The sequence below is a fragment of the Podarcis cretensis genome (assembly GCF_951804945.1).
Source record: "Podarcis cretensis genome assembly, chromosome: 3".
Lineage (NCBI taxonomy): Eukaryota > Metazoa > Chordata > Lepidosauria > Squamata > Lacertidae > Podarcis > Podarcis cretensis.
Window position 1 is genome coordinate 116,908,179 of NC_137172.1, and position 23,190 is coordinate 116,931,368.

Genomic DNA, 23,190 nt, shown 5'->3' on the forward strand with positions numbered 1-23,190 from the left:
ATTATTTGAAACGCACAGATGGTTATGGTTAAAAAATATGGCTGTAAATTCAGGTGTTTGCATGTGAAATGCAGAGTTTCTTTTTCACAGAGACATACATATCACATATAGAAGATACAATCTCAATTGATAATTCCCATTTTAAAATGGGCACAATTCAAAATAGCTCCCTATGGTATGCAAGATTTGATAAAATATATAAGGTTGACAATATTAAGTTAGTCTGTATTCTGAAGAGCATTTCCTCTCTTTTTTCTTTTCTTTTTGCATAAGACAAAATGATGCTATATAGAATTTATCTTTGTCTCATACTCCATTGAGATGTAAATTTTCTTGTAATTAAATGCTCATATTATTCTGTACATTTTGCTCCTATGAAGTTGTCACTTTCCAGTTTTCAGCCAGTTCTATTCTAGCAGCTACTAGCAATGGCCCACTTATGTGATGCATCTCTTTTTCAGGTTCTTAAAAACTATCTAGTGATGTTATTCCAGGATCCTTTGCTAGGTGATGGTAATGGTGTATTTTATGTTCTCAAACATATTTTTAGAGATCTCTCTAATAGAGGGACTGAATCACCACATGAAGATCTTGTTTCTCTGCATCCCTTGCTTCTGAACCTTAAATGGCGTAAGGTTCCATCATGACACTTGACCAAAAGAGTACCTAAATACTGGCAGTGGACTACTTTCATTCATCGTGGGAGAGAATTTGGCCTCCTATTTGTGTTTGCCTCTTTCTCTGCCTGAATTCACACCCCAGCATGCTCTGAGCCATGTAGATTCATCACAATTCTAATTACTTGTTTTTGACAGACTTCCCAATAAAAGCTTGCATCTCTTGTAAGACAAGTATTTTTTGCAGTTTACCCTGTAGTGCTTCCCCTTAACAGCAGCTGTATTCAAATTTGTTGGGGATTCAAGTACTACTACTACTACCTCAAGATTTCTGTTCATATGAGATGGTGAAACTGCGATGTAGAAGTTGAATCAGATTCTAAACTTGAAAAAGTGGAGAAAACGACATGCTGGCATAAGCTTAGCAGCTCCTTTCTCAAGGGAGTGTGTTGGGTTTGACAGAGACCCATCTAGTCCATCATTCTGTTATCACAGGGGCTAACCAGGTGCCTGTGGGAAGCCCATAACCAGGACATGAGTGCAATTGTCCTCTCCCATTGTGATCTCTAGCACCTGGTATTTAGAGAGATTGCTCTGATACTGAAGTACGTAAGCCAGTATGACTAGTAGCCATTGATAGCCTTATCATTCCTTCCTGTTTTTAGGATACTAGAAGAAATACCCGTAAGAATGCTAAAGATAGCTTCCTAATTTCTTTCTAGTTCATATTCCTTAATTATGTGTTTCAAAATACAGTTAGGCTGTATTCCAACTCTTCTTACCTGGGAGCAAGCCCCACTGAATTCAGTAAAACGTCTGAGACGATATGGTTAGGATTGCACTGTTAGCTGAACTAAAGAGAAGTAGCATTGGCCCTATTTCTATGGGGGTATTGTCCCTATTGTCCCTATTCCCTCTTCCCCAACTCAATTTCTGTCAATGCACTACCTCTTTTTCGTGTTCTGTTTTTAAGGCTTGTTTCTCTCATATCTTCTTTTTCTTTGTAGGTTAACATCGCTTTCATAATAAGCCTGAGCAGTCGCTCCTTGTGTGGAAACCAGGCTGTGCAGTGAAACCATCTGCTGTCCAGCCCAACTCTGTCAGGAGGTACTCTTCAGATGCTCCTGGGTCTGATACTGTCCAAAACCTTCAGCAGCTAACTCAAATCAGAGATGTAGAGTTCTGAATTTTGTAAGGAACATAACCAGCCTTGCAAATAAGTCTGCCCATTTATATGTGGACTTGAAATACTTCTCAGAATCCATATAATGTTCTTATTTTAGGCCTTTAAGGAACTGTTCTGGGGTTGCAAAAGTAAAAATCAAAGAAAAACACACAATTGGCGGTGTTCCTACCTTGAAGTAATTTCCGAGTAGTAGTCATCCACACTACAGAAAGGAACACCAGCCTGCTGAAACACCTGAAAAGTGCTTATTGGCTCAGACTTGCACTGTTTTAAAATAAGTTTGTTTATTTCATGTCTTTGAATCTAAAGGTTGACATCCCTTTCCTTTATGACTGAACTTGAATATCAGGCTTCTATGGTTACTCTCACCTTTCTTCCAAAAAAGAGCCTGTTTACATTTTATCAAAAAGAGCTTTTGGTAGTAGGGCTTTGCAGGTCTACTGCACCCTCCAGGGCTTAATGCAAGTCAGGCCTTGTAGTGCATTGTCCCAGCATCTTGTTTCTAATTCAAGGTTCTGTCTGAATAAATCTTGCAGGGCACCTATGTATCTGCAGAGCCTTCCTACGTCACTGTATAACTGTAGATGACCCATGCGCATCTACAAAGATGAAATGTGTGGATTTTAGGCCCCTTTCTTTGATTCTAGCCAGTTTGTTAACTACAGACACCTCTATACATGAAATTAATAGGGTTGTAGTCAGCTAATATATACTCAGAGTAAATGACCCAATGAGATTAATGGCCACGACTAACTTGGGTTCATAAATTTCAATAGTTCTACTCTGAATAGAGGTTAGTTGCCTACAACCCATAGTTATTTACTAACCTTTGCTGATGACTTAAGTCTCAGATCAAGCAGGATTCTGGGAAGTTAGGTGGTGAGCTATTAAATTACAAATATTCCAATTGACCTCTGTCATCGCAGGTAACGGAATCCGAAAGACAAGCAGTTGCTTTGCTTCTGCAAGGGAAGGTGCTGGCTATATAATCCACATATGTACAGAACGCTAACTGGGCTTGGTAGTGATCTTTATAATTCATCTACTGTGGCTGGCACCTACTAGTCTGGGAGTGAGTCACTTGCTCAATAGACTAGTGGTTGTTTACAAGCCTGAAAAACTTTTTCTTGTGATCAACAAAAGTTCTTGTTCAAACTGTGTGTGATGCTGTTGCTGAGCATGTGATTGCCAGCACCTCATGCACACTTGTTAGAATACCGTTTTGCTCAGAAATTCTTTCTGTTTTGCCACTGGTATGGATGGTATTCTTTTCACTTGACATTTGCTCTCTCTTCTACTTCTGTTGACATCTGCTCTGCACTTGCAATATCTGGACCATCCTTCTAGTTCTACACTTGCATCAATGCTTTTCAATTGTTCCCCACCCCCATGGTACTCAATTTGACAAAATGTAACTGGACGTTACAGTGAAAATTCTCGTTACTATAATAGTGACACAACTGGTAATCAGTTAACGATAAGTAACTATTTACATCACAGTGTTTGAGAGCTGTGTGTTAAAATAGTCCCTGTGCTATCTCTTCTCAGGTGATAAAAGTGCATGTAATACAGGTTTTCAGGCAATATAAATATCCATCTGTATGGTTTAGCGTCTTAACACTATCAAAGTTAATCAGATCTTTAGTAAAACATTTTCACTTATGACTGAAACATAATAGGTAATTCTAAGAAAATGAACATTTCATTAAAACTTGCCTGAAGGTTTTGTCATCTTTCCCTGCTAATTGGAGAAAACTGACCATGGAAAACATTCATTAGTCTTCTGCCCATCCCTAAACTATTCCTCTGTAGGTAGAATACTCAGTATTATAAGACTGCAGTTAGTGGGATTTTCAGAAGTGCCTGAGTAACTTGAGGCCTCAGTTTTCTGTGGAAGTTTATAAAACTTTCACTCTTGGGTACTTTAGAAAAATCTCATGAGCTCTTCTCTTCTTGTAAGATGACTTTGTAGAGAGACAAGTGGGCTTCTTAATGTTCACTGTTGGCATAGGAAGACCTAGATAAGCACTGCAAGAATAAAAAGGGGCTTGTTAAAAAAATAGTCATGTCATGGGAAACTTACTACCACCTGTGGCTACAGCTTACAGTCAAGTCTCATCTGAAAGATAACAGTTGAACAACTTGCTTGATTGGAATAGTGCCATAGCATTTCTCTTCTTTAAACAAAATTGTAGTTTCCCAGTTCAAGTATTAATGAGGTCTGGTCTTGGTTGGCTTGAAATCTTAGTGCAGACTAATGTGCCATGTAATGTTAAAAATATGCAGGTACAGTTCATATGTGGTACTAACAACATATAAACTATTACTTGAATGAGAGGTCTTGTGTGCTTCTACCAAACTTTAAACCTGTTTTCCTTCAAAAATCTTATAGTACTAATTCAGTTCTACTGAGTGTAAATTATTTGGTCTCACTTAGTAACTCTTTCATTAGACACATGTCCAGATATCAGCCACTCCTAAGTTCCTGCTCTCATTTCCTCTATAGGCTTAATGTTCAACAATTTGAGTTACATTTCTTGGTTCCATGACTGGTGTATTGTCTTTTTCCTGGAATCCAGAGCAGTAACATAAGATGTATGCACCCTGCTATTCAATAGGGGGCTTGAAAACAGACGGTTCTGTACAACCAGTGCTTGAAAACAGTTTCTCATCAAAACAAAAGTGCACATTGATTGGCAACAATTGGTGCTTATCTGGGGGGAAAGCTAGATTTTCACCTGAGGGCTATGTATAATAGGGTTCTGGGTTGCATCTTCAGTCTGTTGACGTTACATAATAAAAGCCATGTAAGATCTTAAATTGGTTTTAGATCAACATGATGCATACATTTTAAAACTGCATCTTCATAAAGGGATTTATGACTAAAACTGCTTGTTTTTCTACAGACTTGTCTGGTGTTCTCAGCTTGAAGAAGATCTACAGTCATTATTGATCCCTTTTCTTGGCGTTACCTTTTTGAAGTGAAGTTTACCTAGCTTTCTAGTGTGAGCTTTCTTTTCAGACATCTCTCACGTTTGATCCATAATAGACAATCTATAGTTCAGCAATGTCCAAGTCGTTCCACCAGTCATCTCTAAGTAGGGATTCCCAAGGTCATGGACGTGACCTGTCTGCAGGAATAGGCCTTCTTGCTGCTGCTACTCAGTCTTTAAGTGTGCCAGCATCTCTTGGAAGGATGAACCAGGGTACTGCACGCCTTGCTAGCTTAATGAATCTTGGAATGAGTTCTTCATTGAATCAACAAGGATCTCATAGTGCACTGTCTTCTGCTAGTGCATCTTCCCATGCCTTACAGTCTATATTTAACATTGGAAGTAGAGGCCCACTCTCTCTGTCTTCTCAGCACCGCGGAGATGCCGAGCAGGCCACTAACATTCTGGCCAGCTTTGGTCTGTCTGCTAGAGACTTAGATGAACTGAGTCGTTACCCTGAGGACAAGATCACTCCTGAAAACTTGCCTCAAATACTTCTGCAACTTAAAAGGAGGAGAGCTGAAGAAGGCCCTTCACTGAGTTATGGTAGAGATGGCAGATCAGCTGCACGGGATCCACCATACAGAGTTCCTAGGGATGATTGGGAAGAGAAAAGGCATTTTAGAAGAGATAGCTTTGATGATCGTGGTTCTAGTCTCAACCGAGTGGTTGACTATGATCATGGAAGTCGTTCTCAAGAGTCTGTTTATGACAGAATGGATTATGAAGATGACAGATTAAGAGATGGAGAAAGGTATAGGGATGACTCTTATTATGGTGAAACCTCGCATAAGTATCGTAAATTTGACAGTGAGTATGAGAGGATGGGTCGCGGCCCTGAGAGATCTCTCTTTGAGAAAAAGAGAGGTGCTCCTCCAGATAGCAATGTTGAAGACTTCCATGGATTCTTACCGAAGGTCTATCCCCATCTGTGCTCTATCTGTGATTTGCCTGTTCATTCCAATAAGGTGAGTTAAGCATCAGATGCTTATTTTTCTTTACTTTGTAGTCCCTGTTGCTTGTTTCTTTGCCTCAGTTTCTATGTTCTGATGACTTGCACAAAGGACTCAAAAGAGTTTGATACATGGTTTATTTTCAGGGCGTCATTAGCAAACACATTAAACCAGGGCTTTACATTAATATTTGTTTCACCCATATGGCTTAACTGCAGGTCAGTTATCATCTAGTCTATTTTATATTTTGCATCTGCATAGTCTCTTAACTTAATTTGGTGCAGAGGTTTTTCATTTTGGTTTGCAGTTATTCAAGAGGCTAGATTCAGCATTCCTTCCCATCTGTCTTGATTGCTGATTGATTTGTAGTTAAGATACGTCCTTGCACAACTCTGCTTTTTTTCCTCTTGTCCATGGCCAGCCAGAAAGCTTAATGTAGAGTCCTTGAAAAGAATTATAGGATTGCAGCTCACATTTTTAAATGAGTTCATTCTTTTTAAAAGTCACTTTAAAAACTGTTTTCATACTGTGTCTGAGACTTCTCATTTTATCCTCCCCTTTCACAACCTTCTTAAACACTTCAGAGTCACTTTTTATTACTACTTATTGCATCTATCCCTTTTTAAAATCTCAGAAACATCAGTCTGCTGCTGTGCTATATCATGCTCTTGTTGGCATTCTCTACTTATAAGATTACTTCCTTGTTAAAATTTTGATCCAACTTCATTCTTCGTAATTAGGTTCTTGAACAAAATAGCAGGTGTCCTAGTGTAGCTGTATTCAGATTTTCTGTTTTACAAACTAGTCATCTATTTGTCAATTGGATACTGTCCTTGCTTTTATTTTTTAAAGCATGATGCGTAGAATTCCAGGTAAGCATGCACATTGTGTTCTTAAGTTGGTTTCATTGGGTTGCCACTAACTGCATTCTCAGAAAATACCTTTATGAAACAAATCTGTTTTAGCAATAGTGAAAAAATGAAATGTATTTGCTCATCTTATTTACTGTTTGATTATCTACATATCAAAATTCACATATTTTTTCCTTACCAACAATACCTAATTTGAAGTCTTTATGGGTTACACTGAGGTGAATCTCAGATCTACAGAAGTTTAAAGGATGCAGTTATTTAAAACACTAGCAACAGAAAATATCTTAAAATGGCATTTTTGTGATGTTCCATTGTGCACTTAAACCTACTCTTCTGGACAAAAGCTCTTTTCCTCAAAACATCTATTTCTCTTCAGCATATTAAAGTCTATAATTTCACCACAGTGTATATTCATTGATTAATTCAAAGGTTATACATTCTGAACTCTACATGCAGAATTCAGCTAATTGTTAAATGTTTAAAGCAGTTAAAGCTTTTATAGCACTGATTAAAAAACAAAAACCTTAATGGAAAGATGTTGCTAAAAGTTGAGGAGACAGAAATCAATATGCAGTACAATTTGTTCTCAACTGAAGAAGACTTACGTTATAAAATTTGTATCATTGAAAGAAAAAATGCATGTTAGAACACCTTTGTATTGTTAGAATTAAGAGCTAATTTTGTTCCTTAGTGCGAACAGTCCTGCTGAGGAGAGGGACACATTTTAAGGGGGAAATCTTCTAACATAGGTTATGTTAGACCCGCTATATACCTGTGGGTATAGGGCAGTATACAAATTTAATTTATTGTTGTTGTTGTTGTTTCTTTTCTGGAAGTTTAAAGTTAACTTTGTAAGTGGAAGCACTTATGCAATCAGCATGTGAAATTATGGGAAATTTCTTAATACATGCATGCCATGAATCAGGTTTTTTAAGTACTGTATCTGTCATCTTAAAAAAAAAAAACCCCACTGACAATACAATAAATTCATTTGAGACTGATCTAGCTAAAAACACATAGCCAAGCTTCCGGGCGTGCCTTCCATGGGGCCAGATTACATATGATAGCTGGAAGAGGGGAATTAATTATCTTCCCACCCAGCACTTTATTTGCTGAAGTGCCATCTCGTCATTGTGGACAGTTTTCATCAGGGCTCCCCTTCCCCATTCATCAGATAAGCATGCACACCCACACACCCCTTTATGTCTGGTGTGTGTGTGTGTTTTAAATTGAAAGATCCAGTCGTCTGTCTATTGGGTGATATCCAGTGTTAGTCATACTCAGAGTAGACTTACTGAAATTGTTGGGCTCTGGGCCATTGATTTCAAAGTATGATTTAGATGGATGTCACCAGTCATGTCTAGTTGCACACTTCAGCAGACAGCTTCTTGTTTACACTTGTTTTGACTAGAAGAAACATCTTGCTGTAATTTCAGATGTTAGCCATTCACACACACACACACACACACACACACAAGCTCTAGTGTTTCAGGCTTGGGATTTAAATCTTGTGAGTTTCTAAGTCCTGAACAGTGCAGTATTGAAACAAATTTTATTTGAAGAAAGCTTTTTATTAGGTATTCTGTGGTTTTATTGTGTATTTTTATGCTGTGAACCACCCTGTGATCTTCGGATGACGATGGTATACAAAATTAATAAAAATAAAAATAATAGTAATTTAGTAAGCAGGATTTGGGAATCTGGAATGAATAGGTTTTGACACTCAACAGTTTGGTTTGTCTGGAAAAAAATTCTGTGTAGAGTTTGGGATATTTAAATTAGAGCAAGAAAAGCTTCAACTGTTTCAAACAGATGAACTACTTATGCATTAGTGGGAAAAGGCTGTGGCTGTTGAAGAATGTTTTATCTTTTCTTGGGAGGGAGAGGTGGGAAGTAACGTTAATTATTCCTTACCTCTGTTAATCAAATATCACTGCTAATATAATCTGTAGTGGGGTTAGTCAGGAGTGCTTCATCAAATTGAAGAAAGAACCAGGAAAACTCCCATTTACTCAGGATCCTCTGCTTGGTAATCAGACACAAATGTCTGGCGGTCTGTTGAATGCTGGCGTTGATGCAGCTGGGCGAGGTATCCTGTTTTATATGGGAATCAAGTGTTGACGTCCTTTCACTTTAAATTGTGTGTGAAATTATAAGATTTAGTAGGCCTTCTGTATTTTAAAGTTTATATATTAAATGCCTTATGATTGCAAAAAAAAAACATTGAATATGAGAAATTGTACCCATGAATCTGTAGCACATTGCTTCTCATGAATCTGCCATTGATTGCAAATGTCCTAAAAAAAAAAGCCTATGGTTTGCAGGGGCCAGTATTGTACTTTATGCCGCTTCTCAAGTTGGTGACCCCTGCCACAGACCTATCTAGATAGTTACCGTATTTACTCAAATGTAATACTCACATTTTTTTGGCCAAATTACATCACGAAAATTAGGGTGTGCATTAGATTTGATGCCACATTTACATTTGCCAGCAAATACTTTTCTGGTTTCAAGGTTTTTGAAAATTTAGGTGCAAATTACATTCAGTGGTGCATTGCATTCATGTAAATATGGTAATACCATTCCTGGTCACTTACCTATGGCTATCTGTCTTAGTCTTTAATGTTAAACGGGAATTAAAAGCTAGTTAAGGAACTGGTTAATGTTAAAGCATGATTAGTATATGTGATTCTTTCTCCTTTTCATTACAAGCTGGTTTTCTGAATGATACAACACAAAATAAGGCATGCTATCTTACTAGCAGAGTCTTGAAAATAATGAAAGGAATGTGCCCTCTTGCTGCATCTCTATTCCTTCTTCTCCTAAAAGTATTGTTCTGTGCAGCAGCCACAGTATTCAGTTGTTCCTCCCCAGCCTGGAAATGCAGCAAACTATTTATCTTAGTAGGGACACTGATCACACTGTGGTCTAAACAACAAAGCCTAGGGCTTGCAGATCAGAAGGTCAGCAGTTCGAATCCCCACTACGGGGTAAGCTCCTGTTGTTCGGTCCCAGCTCCTGCCCACCTAGCAGTTCAAAAGCACATCAGGTGCAAGTAGAAAAATAGGTACCACTCTGGCGGGAAGGTAAATGGCGTTTCCGTGCGCTGTTCTGGATCGCCAGAAGCGGCTTAGTCATGCTGGCCACATGACCCCGAAGCTGTCTGTGGACAAACGCCGGCTCCCTCGGCCTATGGAGTGAGATGAGCTCACAACCCCAGAGTCATTTGTGACTGGACCTAACGGTCAGGGGTACCTTTACCTTTACCTTTATTTATCTTAGTGGAAATGTACTTTTGCAGAAGCATTTTACACCAACAAAAGGCAGCCTTCTATTAGACTTGCATTGAAAACAAGTTTTAATAACTTCAAAATGTATCTTCAGGTACGCTGCATCAAAGTCTGTTAAGGATGGCCAGAATGTGGGTTCTTTGAATCTTCTGTTCTATATCCTGATAGCTCCTTTTCCAACTTTTTGTAATCATTAGAATGCAAAACTCATAAGCAGTAGGTTCCATCCAATAGTGGCTTTGCACAAGTGGGGAATAACTTCAGTTTACACACAATGAGTTTCACTCAGTATTTCCCATTCACCCACTTCAGCTCCCCTTGTCTCCTGAAGAGTTGGGGACCCTCTGTAACTGTATCTGATACTATGCAGGGTTGCAGCACATACAGGGGCTCGCTGAGAATTGGCTGCCTAACGTGCTTCCAACTGGCACAAAGCCACAATTGGATACAAACTAATCTGATGTTTGAATGTCAAAAAGAGGGACATAAAAGTTTGTCTCTTTTGTGCACTTACCTGGGCAAAAGCACCACTGAACACTTACTTCAGAGGATACATGCATAGGATAGCATAGTTAGATGGCTGATTTAACGCTCAGGTTTACACTTTTTGCAGAATACACTGGAGTTCTGATTTTCATTGTTTGGATGACACTTTTGGTACCCTTTTGATCATGATACAAGTCTTCTAAGATAAAGGCATTCGTTCACTTACACGTGAGAATTTGGTTGACTTGCAAATGATTCCGTAGGTGTTTGAAGTAAGTCTTAAAATAACTTTGTTGTCGATAATTTTGACTTTGTACTTTTGCTGCAGGAGTGGAACCAGCATATCAATGGAGCAACACACAGTCGACGTTGTCAACTTCTCCTGGAAATGTATGGATCTAAATGATTTTAAATGTCCCTTTTTCATTGTAATTGCAATGTATATTTGTTTCAGGAAACTTCAAAGTTACAATATACAAAGTTTGAAAACAATTAGCTTATTCAAACTGTTCCAGCAACAAACAAGAATAGATCGCATCTTCAAGCTGACACTTGGCGTACTATTTTAAATTTGTTTGAAACATTCCATGAAGCTATTTATCTTTTGTAGAATATTATACTGACATTTTTGGCAAAGCGGTACAATAGCTGCATAAAAAGCCCCAACCTTCACATCTGACTGACATCTACATAATTAACTATTTGGGGGTGAGGTCCATATTAATATTACAAAGAAATGTGGGTGGTTGGTTATGGACTTGGGGCTCTTCACCAGACTTTTAAACATTTTACAGGTGATAGTCAACTATGGCAGTCTGCTTACACGGTGACTTCCCATGTCTTTCCTTTCCCATGTGCCTCTGAAATGTGCTATGGAGAGTTGGGGAACTGCAGATGGGAGACAAGGAGGTCATGTCCGAACTGCTGGTGCAAAATTGGATCTCGCTCCATATCTTGTTAAACCACTCTTCTTTAAAGCCATTTATATTAGCGACTATGAAAATATTCCATGGCAATCAATTTTATAAATTAATGTTAAGGGGAAAATATATTGACATGAAACCTGCTGCAAATCGGTTGTAATTGCATGACCCCAAGTTTTAACATGTTGAGTATGTGGAAATAATTTCTCTCCATACCCGTAATATAATTCTCTCATGGATAATAGTTCATTTTATAAATCTCCCAAGTCTCCTCATCAGTTTTCACCAGACTAAAAGTGAATTTGAGTATTCTGTCATAAAATCTCAGGGTGCATTGAGATGTGGCATTGATGTAAGCAAACTTACAATTCAGGTTCAAATGGTATACAGTATTCAGAATAGGTTACATTATTGCGATATCCACAGAACTCACTTCCAGGTATGTATGCAATGGATTCTGGAAACTAAAGGTGGATTGTAGTGGCCATTTGGTTTCACATTAACTGATACGTTTCATCAGTTCAGATATATTTTAACAGTACCTTTCTAGTGACAGACGCCTCTTTGAGCCAGTGGAGACTTCCACGAATGGAAGGGGGTGCAAGGTTCACAAATTCCTCCTTTCCTGTAGCCTCTTCCATCAGCAAAATTATTCCCAAACACTCTGGAGCAAATTTGAGAGGCTAAAGAAGGAATAATCTGAAATTTTCTTACTCTTTCTGTTCATGAAAGCTTCTCTACAGGAACCTTTCATCAGCAAAGGGACACAATTGGGTATAGTCCATCTGAAATAAGATAAGGTTAATAATGCTGAGGGTTTTTTATTTTCTGAATACATATTTTTTTAAAAAAAATTAATGTGCTAAGGTGGGAAATATATCTGCATAGTATCTCTCTAGCCACGATATGAGTTGCAGACAGTGATCTTACAGACTTTGTTTTCCTTTAAAGATATCCTGAATGGAACCCTGAAAGTGATTCTGGACCTGGAATGTAAGTAAAAACTACCAAGTAGAAGGAAACAAGTTTACAGCTTCTCTCAATACCATGATACAGATGAGCTCTGGAGCTAGTTGAGTAGTTTCCTAGTATAGTACTGAGGTTCAGTGCTAGGTGATTAGAAAACGATCTACTTAGCTTGAACCTGAGCAGTACAGTGGGGAGTATATTTCCAGAATAGCACACATGGAATGGAAGGGGGATATCATTCCCTCAAGCAAGCTGAAATGCTTGCGCTGGCAAAACAATATTCTACATTGAATTCCACCCTAAGCCACTTAGGTGGCATTCAACTACATTTTACTCATGGTAGACCCATTGAAGGTTTGGTTCCTGGACCTGAGCTTCTCTACCTCCGCCTTAAAGTCTGCATCTACATGGCATAATAATGTCAGCACCTTGCAAAAGTTGAATACATTGCAGCATTTTCCATCTGAGCAGCAGCAGCCATGTATGTGGTTTTCTCCACAAACACACTCCTCAGGAAAATCTGTGGGAAGCCCCATGAAATCCTCCCTTGACATTTACAGTACACTCCAAGGCTAGACACTCATGAATCAGCTGAGGTGGCTTTTGGGGGGGAGAGTTGCAATACGTACGTCTTCTCACAGGTCTAATTACCGGCTGTAATGTCATTCACCCTAGAGTTAATTAGCCAGGACACATCCTGTCAAAAATAGATGCTGCTAGACCAAGCGTAATTGTGAATGGCTCGATTTCATTGCCCCGCTGAAAGGCACTGGATCACTTTTTAGTAATCAGAAGAGTTAAAATTGTCAGATATTTAATATCGCCTGTTAGAACGTTTCCACACAAACTGCATGCACGAATATCACTGTCAGAAGTGATGCGTGAATGGATTAGCCACAAGCTTATCTGAAATTTGTGTGAAGAGGCCTGCTGAGTAAATACCCACAACTATCTGCACATAAAAGTAAACTGTGATGTGGTGGGACTCTGGCTCACCACCTTTTGACTTTTAGTCTGACATCTTTGCATTTGTATTCAAAACTAGATTGAAGATTATGCAAATATTTTATTTTATTTGAAGGTTAATGTGGATTCATTTTTGTGTGTGTGAACTTCCAGGGGTGATCCATTTATGTTGCAGTCAACAAATCCTGCCCCGGGAATTCTGGGGCCGCCACCGCCACCATTTCATCTGGGAGGGCCTCCAGCTGGGTCAAGAGGTAATAATATGAAATGCATCTTGAAGTGGACTCTTAAACTTGTAGTTCCTGGCTATATATAGTATGCTTTGCTGGTCAGTAGGGAATTGTGCTGTGCAAATGTCTTAAGAGCCAAGTGTCAGGGACAAGCAGGAGTCCAAACGACGGGCATGGGGGCAGGAGGTGGATCTGGGGAAGGCGCCAGTGATTTCCGTGGTTCTATACCACCCTTGAAACAGAGGAAAGAGGACACGGCTGGGCAGTCAGAGATGGGGGAATAGAAGGTGGGGACTGTTGGCAAAACCTATTGGTGTTTCGCAACTTTCAGACTAGTTGCAGGACCTTAGCCAGACCTAGCAGAGTAAATGCAGAATTCACGAAAGCAATTGGCAACTTGGCTGCAGACAGGGTGGACGAAGCAGGAACCAGGAACTTGTAATTAGGTGTTTATTATATACAGTGGACTATTTACAGGAACAGAACAGAACACGGATCTTTAGCTAGCTCTCTCATACACGACTCACAACTCCTACACTCGAACTCATACTCGTACTAACACCCATTCCAGTTAGTAGGCCATTAATCATTATTCCCGTGAGAGAGCTTGACCAATCGTGGAGCTGTCTCCATGCCTCTGTATCACCAGGCAGACTTACTCCTTCACATTGCCTTGGCTGTCGGCCAAACCCTAATTAACTCTGTGTGTGTAGCTGCACATATGCAGATTCCCAACAGGATGTTGCGCAGGCGCATACTGAGTTGCAGAATAGCGTATCGATTGAAGAGACAGACCAGATAGAGTTGGGCCATTAGACTCCATCCCCTCTCCCACTGTCTCCAAGGACAAAGAGGGACATAAAGCGACTGGAGCGTCTGGAGCTGCCACACAGGAGAAGTCGATGGTTGCTTGCACCCACTGCATCAGAAGAGAGGGGTTTTTAATGTGCTTATGGAGGCATGCTAGAACTGTTGCTCCAACTGTCAGGATCAGCAAAAGTTTGAAGAACTAGCTATTTAGTAGGAATGATGCATGTAATTCTTGCGCCATAGGAGCTGATGCAATCAAGTGCTTTGCCAATAAAGAATGAAATTTCCAATAATGTTTCCTCATCGGGGGCTGGGTGTGCTTAGGACATCAGAAGACAGAAAATGGGAATCTCAAGAAATCCATAGCAGTACTAGAAAGCAAACTGTCAAAAGAGCAGTGAGAGGCTTACCTCCAATCTTAGTGCTAAGCACCACAGTGCTAAAATCAGAGATAAGTCTGCTCCTGCAGCTTGCACTTTGGATCAACTGTTGTCATTAATAATAATAATAATAATAATAATAATAATAATAATAATATTTTATTATTATTTGTACCCCGCCCATCTGGCTGGGTTTCCCCAGCCACTCTGGGCGGCTTCCATAAAAGCCAAAAATACACTAAAATATCACACATTAAAAACTTCCCTGAACAGGGCTGCCTTAAGATGTCTTCTGAATGTCAGGTAGTTATTTATCGCTTTAACATCTGATGGGAGGGCATTCCACAGGGCAGGCGCCACTACCGAGAAGGCCCTCTGCCTGGTTCCCTGTAGCTTTGCTTCTCGCAATGAGGGAACCGCCAGAAGGCCCTCGGCGCTGGACCTCAGCGTCCGGGCAGAACGATGGGGGTGGAGACGCTCCTTCAGGTATACTGGGCCGAGGCCGTTTAGGGCTTTAAAGGTCAACACCAGCACTTTGAATTGTGCTCGGAAACATACTGGGAGTCTGGTGACTGACAGATTGGGGAACCCAGCTGTCAAAATGACCCACAAAGGATGGGTCAGTTCTGGATCTCACCTCTGATTAGATTCAGAGCCCTACTAACTAGGCCACATTTTGTTACTTACATTTTTAAATACACACGTGTGTGTGTGTGTGTGATCTTGTTCCCAGTGCCTATGCTCTACTCAAGATTACAACACGTATGAAAGAATTTGACGTTGTGATATGTCACAGTGCCAACAATCTTGTGAATTATAATCATTGTTTTTGTTCTCTCCCACCCCCTTCCTGTTCCCTTTCTCTCTCCCCCAATGTGATTATTTTAAGGAAATGGAAGTATGCAAGGACCAAGGCACCTGCAGAAAGGCAGAGTGGTTAGTATTGACATAGGAACTGCTCTATAAAGACAGATATTCCCACTGTGTCTGTGGTTGTTTTAGACAATAAATATTGTTAATGAGGGTCTGCTTCTCACTTAAGTAGTCAGTTGTGCCCAGGCTGCAGTGTGGAAATAATTCACTTCTATACCACCTCTGTTTGTTACCCAGGTGAGGGACCACCTTTTAAATAAACCACAGAACCAAGGAAACTAATTTCAAGTCCAGCATCCAGGAGGCTCCCAGCTTTATTACAGCTATTGCAATAGGACAGAGCTCAACTCAACACACCGGTTAAAAAAGTCTGCCCCGAGGCACTCCAGAACAAAAGCTTATATATAGTAGTTCAGACACAGCACACAAATAGTCATAAAACATTCTTGGGCACAAAACATCCCCTTTACATACATCAAGAAAGGTCACAAGTCATTGGATAGTAGACACGTATGGCGTCTTCCTGCTTTCAGCTCTTTCCCCTTCCCCCGCTATTGTTTTTACCTTAGGATGCCCACAAGTGCCTAGGTCATTTGACCATGTTAGGTTACGGATGTCACACGTTGCTCTGGTAACCAAGCCTGTGTTCAGAACTTGTTTACATTTTCTATCTCACTCTTTAGCCCCTTCTTGTCTCTGAGCCTCTCAGGAAACCTCAAGGAGAGATTGGGTTTGCCAGTGTTAACCAAAAACAAGCTTGGAACAACATCCATAATGACCATTTGTGCCACTTTCAGGGTTAGATAGGATTTCTTGCTTATGGCTTTGAGAGCACAGGGATGGTAAGGTATAGCAACACGGGAACTATACATAAAAGGGACGTGGGTGGCGCTGTGGGTTAAACCACAGAGTCTAGGACTTGCCGATCAGAAGGTCAGCAGTTTGAATCCCCACAATGGGGTGAGCTCCTGTTGCTCAGTCCCTGCTCCTGCCAACCTAGCAGTTCGAAAGCACGTCAAAGTGCAAGTAGATAAATAGGTGCCGCTCCGGCAGGAAGGCAAACGGTGTTTCCGTGCACTGCTCTGGTTCGCCAGAAGCGGCTTAGTCATGCTGGTCACATGACCCGGAAGCGGTATGCTGGCTCCCTCGGCCGGTAAAGCGAGATGAGCACTGCGACCCCAGAGTCGTCCGCGACTGGGCCTAACGGTCAGGGGTCCCTTTACCTTTAACTACACATAAAACTACTCAGTGAAGCACTCCATCTTTCTAATAGGTTCAAGGCAATTACTGTTTGAAACGTGGTTAAAATATACACCCTGGGTCTTTGATTCTTATATCAGTGGGATGTTGTCATCATTTTTCTTCCACTAAAAATCACTTTTAAAAAAGAGTTTAGAAAAGGATTCTACCATGTGAACCTGCAGCCTGTATTTACCTCCAGTTTGATGTAATGTTGCCCAAACAGCTGAGAACATGATACACATTAACTGGCTTTGAGACCCTTCTGCATATTCAAGATCTCAGTGATGGTTTTTTTCAAGTCTCTATTCAAGGCATCCATGCCAACATTTTTTACAAGTAAGGCCAACATCTGCAAGCTTTCTGAGACCGTTTGCTTCCTGCTAATTAGGGCCCCCACCCATTACTTCATACACTTCAGACTAATCTGAGATGAAAGGCAATAGTATTCTGTTTTTAAATGTTGGCATTGACTGGTTCATCACAAAATCAGCCAGAAGAGATCGTGTTCCAAAATGGGATGGTTATTTTAACATTTACTTAGCTTAACAATTAAATTTATTGAATGCTACTACTTGTCATTAACAGGAAACAAGCAGAGTTGTGCACATCATGGATTTTCAGAGAGGGAAAAACCTGAGATATCAGCTACTGCAACTTGTTGAACCATTTGGAATAATTACAAATCACCTAATCTTGAACAAAATCAATGAAGTAAGTGTTAAAATCATGCAGAAGTGTGTTGCAGCATGACATTACTTGGGAAAAAAATACTTCAAATGTTGCTCTACTCTACTCTTACAAGCAATTTCCTGAACTGCAGCAATTACGGTGCCTCTGTTCACAATCAGAATTTTAACCAGGAGGAGGAAGTGTACGACCCCAAACTCTCTTGGACTTGGGAGCCAAGGCTTTGTGATGTCAAAGTAATTTTCTAGTCTGAATAATTGCAAGAAGAAACTATAATATGCAAGACTGAAACTGTTTTAAAGTAGTTTTCAACATCCAGTTGCCTATTCCTGGTGTAAAATCATATGTTTCAACATTACAGTGGTGCCTCGCAAGACGAAATTAATCCGTTTCGTGAGGCTCTTCGTATAGCGGTTTTTTCGTCTTGTGAAGCAAGCCCATTGACAGCTTAGCGGATTAGCGCTATTAGCGGTTTAGCGGCTTTTAGCGATCAGCTGTTAAGCGGCTTATCAGCTGATAAGCGGCTTAGTGGCTTAGGAAAAGGGAAAAAAGGGGGGGAAACCCACAGGAACTCGCAAGACATTTTCGTCTTGCGAAGCAAGCCAATAGGGAAATTTGTTTTGCGAAGCGCCTCCAAAACGGAAAACCCTTTCGTCTAGCGGGTTTTCCGTCTTGCGAGGTGTTCGTCTTGCTGGGCACCACTGTATTTAAAATATTCGTATCCCATTCTTTATCCAGAAAGGAGCCTAGAGTGGCTTGCAAATAACAATATTATTAAGTGGATGATGATTGGATTTGCAACACGTAACCCTGCTTTAGAAATGCTATAGAAAACATACAGTACTTATTGATGCTCCCTTGACAGCTTAAAGGCTACAGTATTTTTGTATTTCATTTTTGCTCATATTTCATTCTTAGACATAGTTCCTCTTCAAGAGGGACACCAAAATTTATTTATCTTCTACAATTTCAGGCATTCATTGAAATGTCTACTACTGAAGATGCACAAGCTGCAGTAGAGTATTATTCAGCAGCCCCAGCCTTAGTGTTCGGCAAACCCGTGAGAGTCCATTTATCGCAGAAATATAAAAGAATAAAGGTAAAGTCAGTTCCATTAATTTTGCATTTCCACTTGTAACGTACAATCTGCATTCTGTGCTTTAGTTTCTGACATTAAACTAAAGTCTAATTATATATATATATAATGGATTACTGAAATATTCTCTAACCTTCTTAGAAACCAGAAGGGAAGCCTAACCAAAAATTTGAGCCTCCAAAACAAGAACTTGGTCGTGTGATCCATCTCAGCAATCTGCCGCATTCAGGATATTCTGACAATGCTGTACTTAAACTAGCAGAGCCCTATGGAAAAATAAAGAATTACATACTGATGAGAATGAAGAGTCAGGTAATTCATACAATGCTTGCATAACTAGAAATCAGTCCCTAGGTATATTTAGTAAAATGTTGTTTAGTAAAGCATTCTTAAGCATTTGGGTAACAACATAGAAGAAAAATAGGTGCTTACATGAAACACTGAAACTAAGGCTTACAACATCTCTTCCATGGAGAGATGGGCGAGTGCTCCCCACAAATAGATGTTGAGTAGATTCTTGTAAAAGATGTTTCATACCTATGTGTGAATTAGACAAGGCAAAAGAGCCAAGGGCATTAGGCGAGATTGGGGGTGGAAAATGGAAGCCGAGCCAGCACATGTCTACTTGTATCTCCACAGCTCATCTTTATAGCCTTATTTTGGTACATGACACCACTATGTTGTGAGTTTCATTGTGAGTTCCATTGGCTGATAGAGTAGAAAGCATTTAGGCATCCCTCTTCAAGAGTTTGAGGCAAAAAGCAAGCTCATCAACTTTATCCTTCCACCAGCGGGGTTTCTGTAATTTTAGTGATTTACCTAGGTTTAACTTTGTAGGAGAATCCTATTGAAATATTGGACGCTGAAATGTCTTTAATCTCATCCATAGGCTTTCATAGAAATGGAGACCAGAGAAGATGCTGAAGCAATGATGGAGCAGTGCTCCAACAAAGCCCTTTGGTTCCAGGGAAGATGTGTGAAAGTAGATTTGTCTGAAAAATACAAGAAACTAGTACTAAGGGTAGGTACCATGTGCTGGAGTAAGTTTTCATTTTGAGTATTTGTTCAGTAAGTAATGTTGTAATATTAAATGTGATACTCCACACTAGTCCTATGCAGAGTAGACCCATTGAATGGACACTGACTAACTTAGCTTCATTAATTTAAGTGGCCCATATTCAAATAACTTGGTGTGCTAGTGGAAGCCAGCGCAAAGGGGTTGCCCCCCACTCTTACCTCAGATCTGGTCTGCAGTGTTATGAGAGAAGGGGGCAGTCAAATGTAAATGCTTGCCCCGACTGAACAATCAGGAGACATTGACATTTTCTACTCTGAGTAGGACTTGGTTGAAAACAACCAAAGTGTTTAATGTTTCCTTAATAGTTAGTGTAAAAGGCTCTGACTAGTGTTGCTGCCACTTGCCTAGGGATTTGGAGATAGCTGAAGAATCCAAGACTGATTCAGGCCAGAGCCAGTGGTGATACATTTGGAAAAATGCTTCCCCCCTTTTTAAAAAATGTTTTATATGAATTTCAGCTGTTGTGCTGAATGTTCTTGGTAATGGTGATTATACAGCTTCTCACAAGTTATGCTCATACGAAAAGCATTTTTTCCTGTTCCTGTAGCTTATAGACAGAGAGACATAATTCCACATCCTGTACATTTGGCATCCACATGGTTACCGCTTATAGTTAATAGGGAGAAGCCCCATCCTGAATACCATGGTGCAGATAAGAAAATATCTGAAGTCTTGCAGTTTGTGGCAGTTCTTACTTCAGCTGTGTTTTCATATGCCTTGAAGACTGGAACCATTTTCACTTGAATAGCTATGCTCAGCTCCTAATACAGAAATCCACAAAGACCTTTATCATAGAATCATAGAGTTGGAGGGGACCCTGAGGATCATCTAGTCCAGGCATCCCCAAACTTGGCCCCCCCAGATGTTTTGGGACTACAATTCCCATCATCCCTGACCACTGGGGAGTTGTAGTCTCAAAACATCTGGAGGGCCGAGATTGGGGATGCCTGGTCTAGTCCAACCCCTTGCAATGCAGGAATATGCAGCTGTCCCTTACAGCAGTGTTTCCCAACCTTGTGCCTCCAGCTGTTTTTGAACTACAACTCCCATCATCCCTGACTAGCAAGACCAGTGGCAAGGGATGATGGGAATTGTAGTCCAAAAACAGCTGGAGGCACAAGGTTGGGAAACACTGCCTTACAGGGATCAAACCTGCAACCCTTGTCATTATCAGCACCACGCTCTAACCAACTGACATCATTATTATTATTATTATTATTATTATTATTATTATTATTATTACAGATTCCCAACAAAGGAGTAGATCTGCTGAAGAAAGATAAACCAAGGTAATAATCTTTCTGGTAGCTTGAGTTTGTTTAAAAATAGAAAGGAAATTGGTAAGCAAGATTTCCCCCTTTCTTTTTATAGAAAAAGAGGTCTTTCTCCAGATAGCAAAGACTCTGGAAGTGAGAAAAAATGTAAGACTGAAGATAATGAGAAAATGGAAAGCAATAGCACTGAAGATAAAGAAGAGAAGAGAGATGAGGCAGATACAAAGGACAATGATCAGGCAGACCAGGAGGAACCAAGTTTACTCCTTGAATCTGAAGATGAACTATTAGTGGACGAGGAGGAAGCAGCAGCATTGCTAGAGAGTGGGAGCTCAGCTGCAGATGATACGGATGTAGCTAACTTGGGTGATGTGACTTCTGAACAAAAGGAGGCAGCTGGTGATGATGCTACTGCAACACCCGAAGAAAATGCTACAGCTACATCAACGGCAAAGAAACTCAAAAAGGTAAAGAGAAAACTATCATTTGGAAGAAGTTTGTGCTTCACCACGAGATTATTTCTTGCTACACAAAAACTTTCCGCCTTTCGAGAAAAGGTGCTCCTCATAACGTGGTATCTTAATAAGGGTTTCAGAAAGGAAGGTTCTTGTGTAGTCTGTGTGCATACACCCCATAGCTGTTTTGGGTGGTATAGATGACTATAGTCTGTAGCAGTATCCTGTCCTGTAAAAAGTCTTTTTCCCCTCATTTTATTACTTACTCATGAGACCATGTGCAAGTCCCTAGCTTGCTTCATCTCTGACCATGAAACAAAGATATGTAGGGACAAACTGCACATCTGCAAGGTACTCAAATGAATTACAATCCTAAACTTTGCAAGTCACAAGTTTAGGAGGGAGGCAGCCCTGCCCTGAGGATCCGGAGAGAACTCTTTCACCAGTGCAAGCACATAAATAAGTAGTATTTGTTGAAGGAAAGTGCCAGATTCCTAGTGCTAACCTTCACCACAGGAACATTTTCCTTGTGGGAGTTTGTTGCCTACATAGTTCTTTCTTGTGCTCCTTGCCCATTCCTGTTGCTTGCAAAGTGGGGAGATACTGAGCCCTGACCCAGTTTTGCGCTGTGGCTGGGGCTAAACTGTGGCCATTGGTATAGTCTTTTGTACCCCAGCGCTCCAAAAGTCATCTCTTTTGAGGAGCACTTCCTAAATAAAAGGGGGTGTTTGCATGTGATGGAATTACCCTATTGGACTTCAGTGTGTATTTTAAATGAGATCGCTTGATTTGAGAAAAGCCATATCTAATGTAATAAATAAAAATAAATTGTCTCAATAGCGACATGTAGGTGGATTTCCAAGGAGCATGGAAGGCTTTGTGACTCTAGATGAAGTTGGTGATGAAGAAGATTTAGATCACCAAAAACGTAAATCTGGTATTACACCTGCTGTAAAAACTGAGGGCAGCACAGAAGAAGGGCAGCAAGAAAACGAGGCACTGGAAAATGGTGCTAAAAATGAGAATTTGAAGTCAGAATCCTCCGAGGTGACAGACAGCACAGTGTCGGAAGAACAAGATAAAAAAGAAAACACAGAAGGGCAAGAAAGTACGACTGCCACTCCAGATGAAAATAGGATTGGACCGTATCAGCCAAGTGTTCCTGTTGGTAAGAATGCTTCAACCTCCTCTAATGTAACATGTGTTGTAAATGGACCACAAGAAAGAGACTTCCTTTCCTAAAGAGGTATTAGCTTAGAATTTGCCAGTCAGTTCAGGCTCAATCATCAAGACCTCATGGGCACAAACTGTTAAATCACTAAATAGAATACAACACATGTGCACATCATGCCAAGCCATAGTTTAGTATGATGTAATTAAACTGAAGAGACGCGGGTGGCGCTGTGGTCTAAACCACTGAGCCTAGGGCTTGCCGATCGGAAGGTCAGCGGTTTCAACCCCCGCAATGGGGTGAGCTCCCGTTGCTCGGTCCCAGCTCCTGCCCACCTAGCAGTTCGAAAGCACGTCAAAGTGCAAGTAGATAAATAGGTACCGCTCCAGCAGGAAGGTAAACGGCGTTTCAGTGCGCTGCTCTGGTTTCGCCAGAAGTGGCTTAGTCATGCTGGCCGCATGACCCAGAAAAACTCTGCAGACAAACGTCGGCTCCCTTGGCCTGTAAAGCAAGATAAGTGCTGCAACCCCGGAGTCGTTCATGATTGGACTTAACTGTCAGGGGTCCTTTACCTTTTAATTAAACTGCAGTCAGCCTTAAAGCGCGCACACAGCTAGAAGTTCAGAAGTTTTGCTTAAC

The 23,190-nt window shown here is 40.4% G+C and overlaps 1 protein-coding gene across 1 annotated transcript in view; it reads left to right on the forward strand.

Annotated features, from left to right (window-relative positions):
• MATR3 (matrin 3) overlaps window positions 1–23,190 on the forward strand; it is a 30,727-nt gene that overhangs the window by 5,536 nt on the left and 2,001 nt on the right. The window contains exons 2-14 of the mRNA XM_079970227.1: window positions 1,625–1,724; window positions 4,710–5,764; window positions 10,726–10,787; window positions 12,272–12,313; window positions 13,409–13,509; window positions 15,565–15,611; window positions 17,376–17,501; window positions 18,451–18,576; window positions 18,715–18,885; window positions 19,463–19,594; window positions 20,897–20,940; window positions 21,023–21,392; window positions 22,221–22,548. Of these exons, the coding sequence (XP_079826353.1) occupies window positions 4,871–5,764; window positions 10,726–10,787; window positions 12,272–12,313; window positions 13,409–13,509; window positions 15,565–15,611; window positions 17,376–17,501; window positions 18,451–18,576; window positions 18,715–18,885; window positions 19,463–19,594; window positions 20,897–20,940; window positions 21,023–21,392; window positions 22,221–22,548 (2,443 nt within the window). The 5' untranslated portion in view covers window positions 1,625–1,724; window positions 4,710–4,870. The remainder of the gene's footprint in view (window positions 1–1,624; window positions 1,725–4,709; window positions 5,765–10,725; window positions 10,788–12,271; window positions 12,314–13,408; window positions 13,510–15,564; window positions 15,612–17,375; window positions 17,502–18,450; window positions 18,577–18,714; window positions 18,886–19,462; window positions 19,595–20,896; window positions 20,941–21,022; window positions 21,393–22,220; window positions 22,549–23,190) is intronic.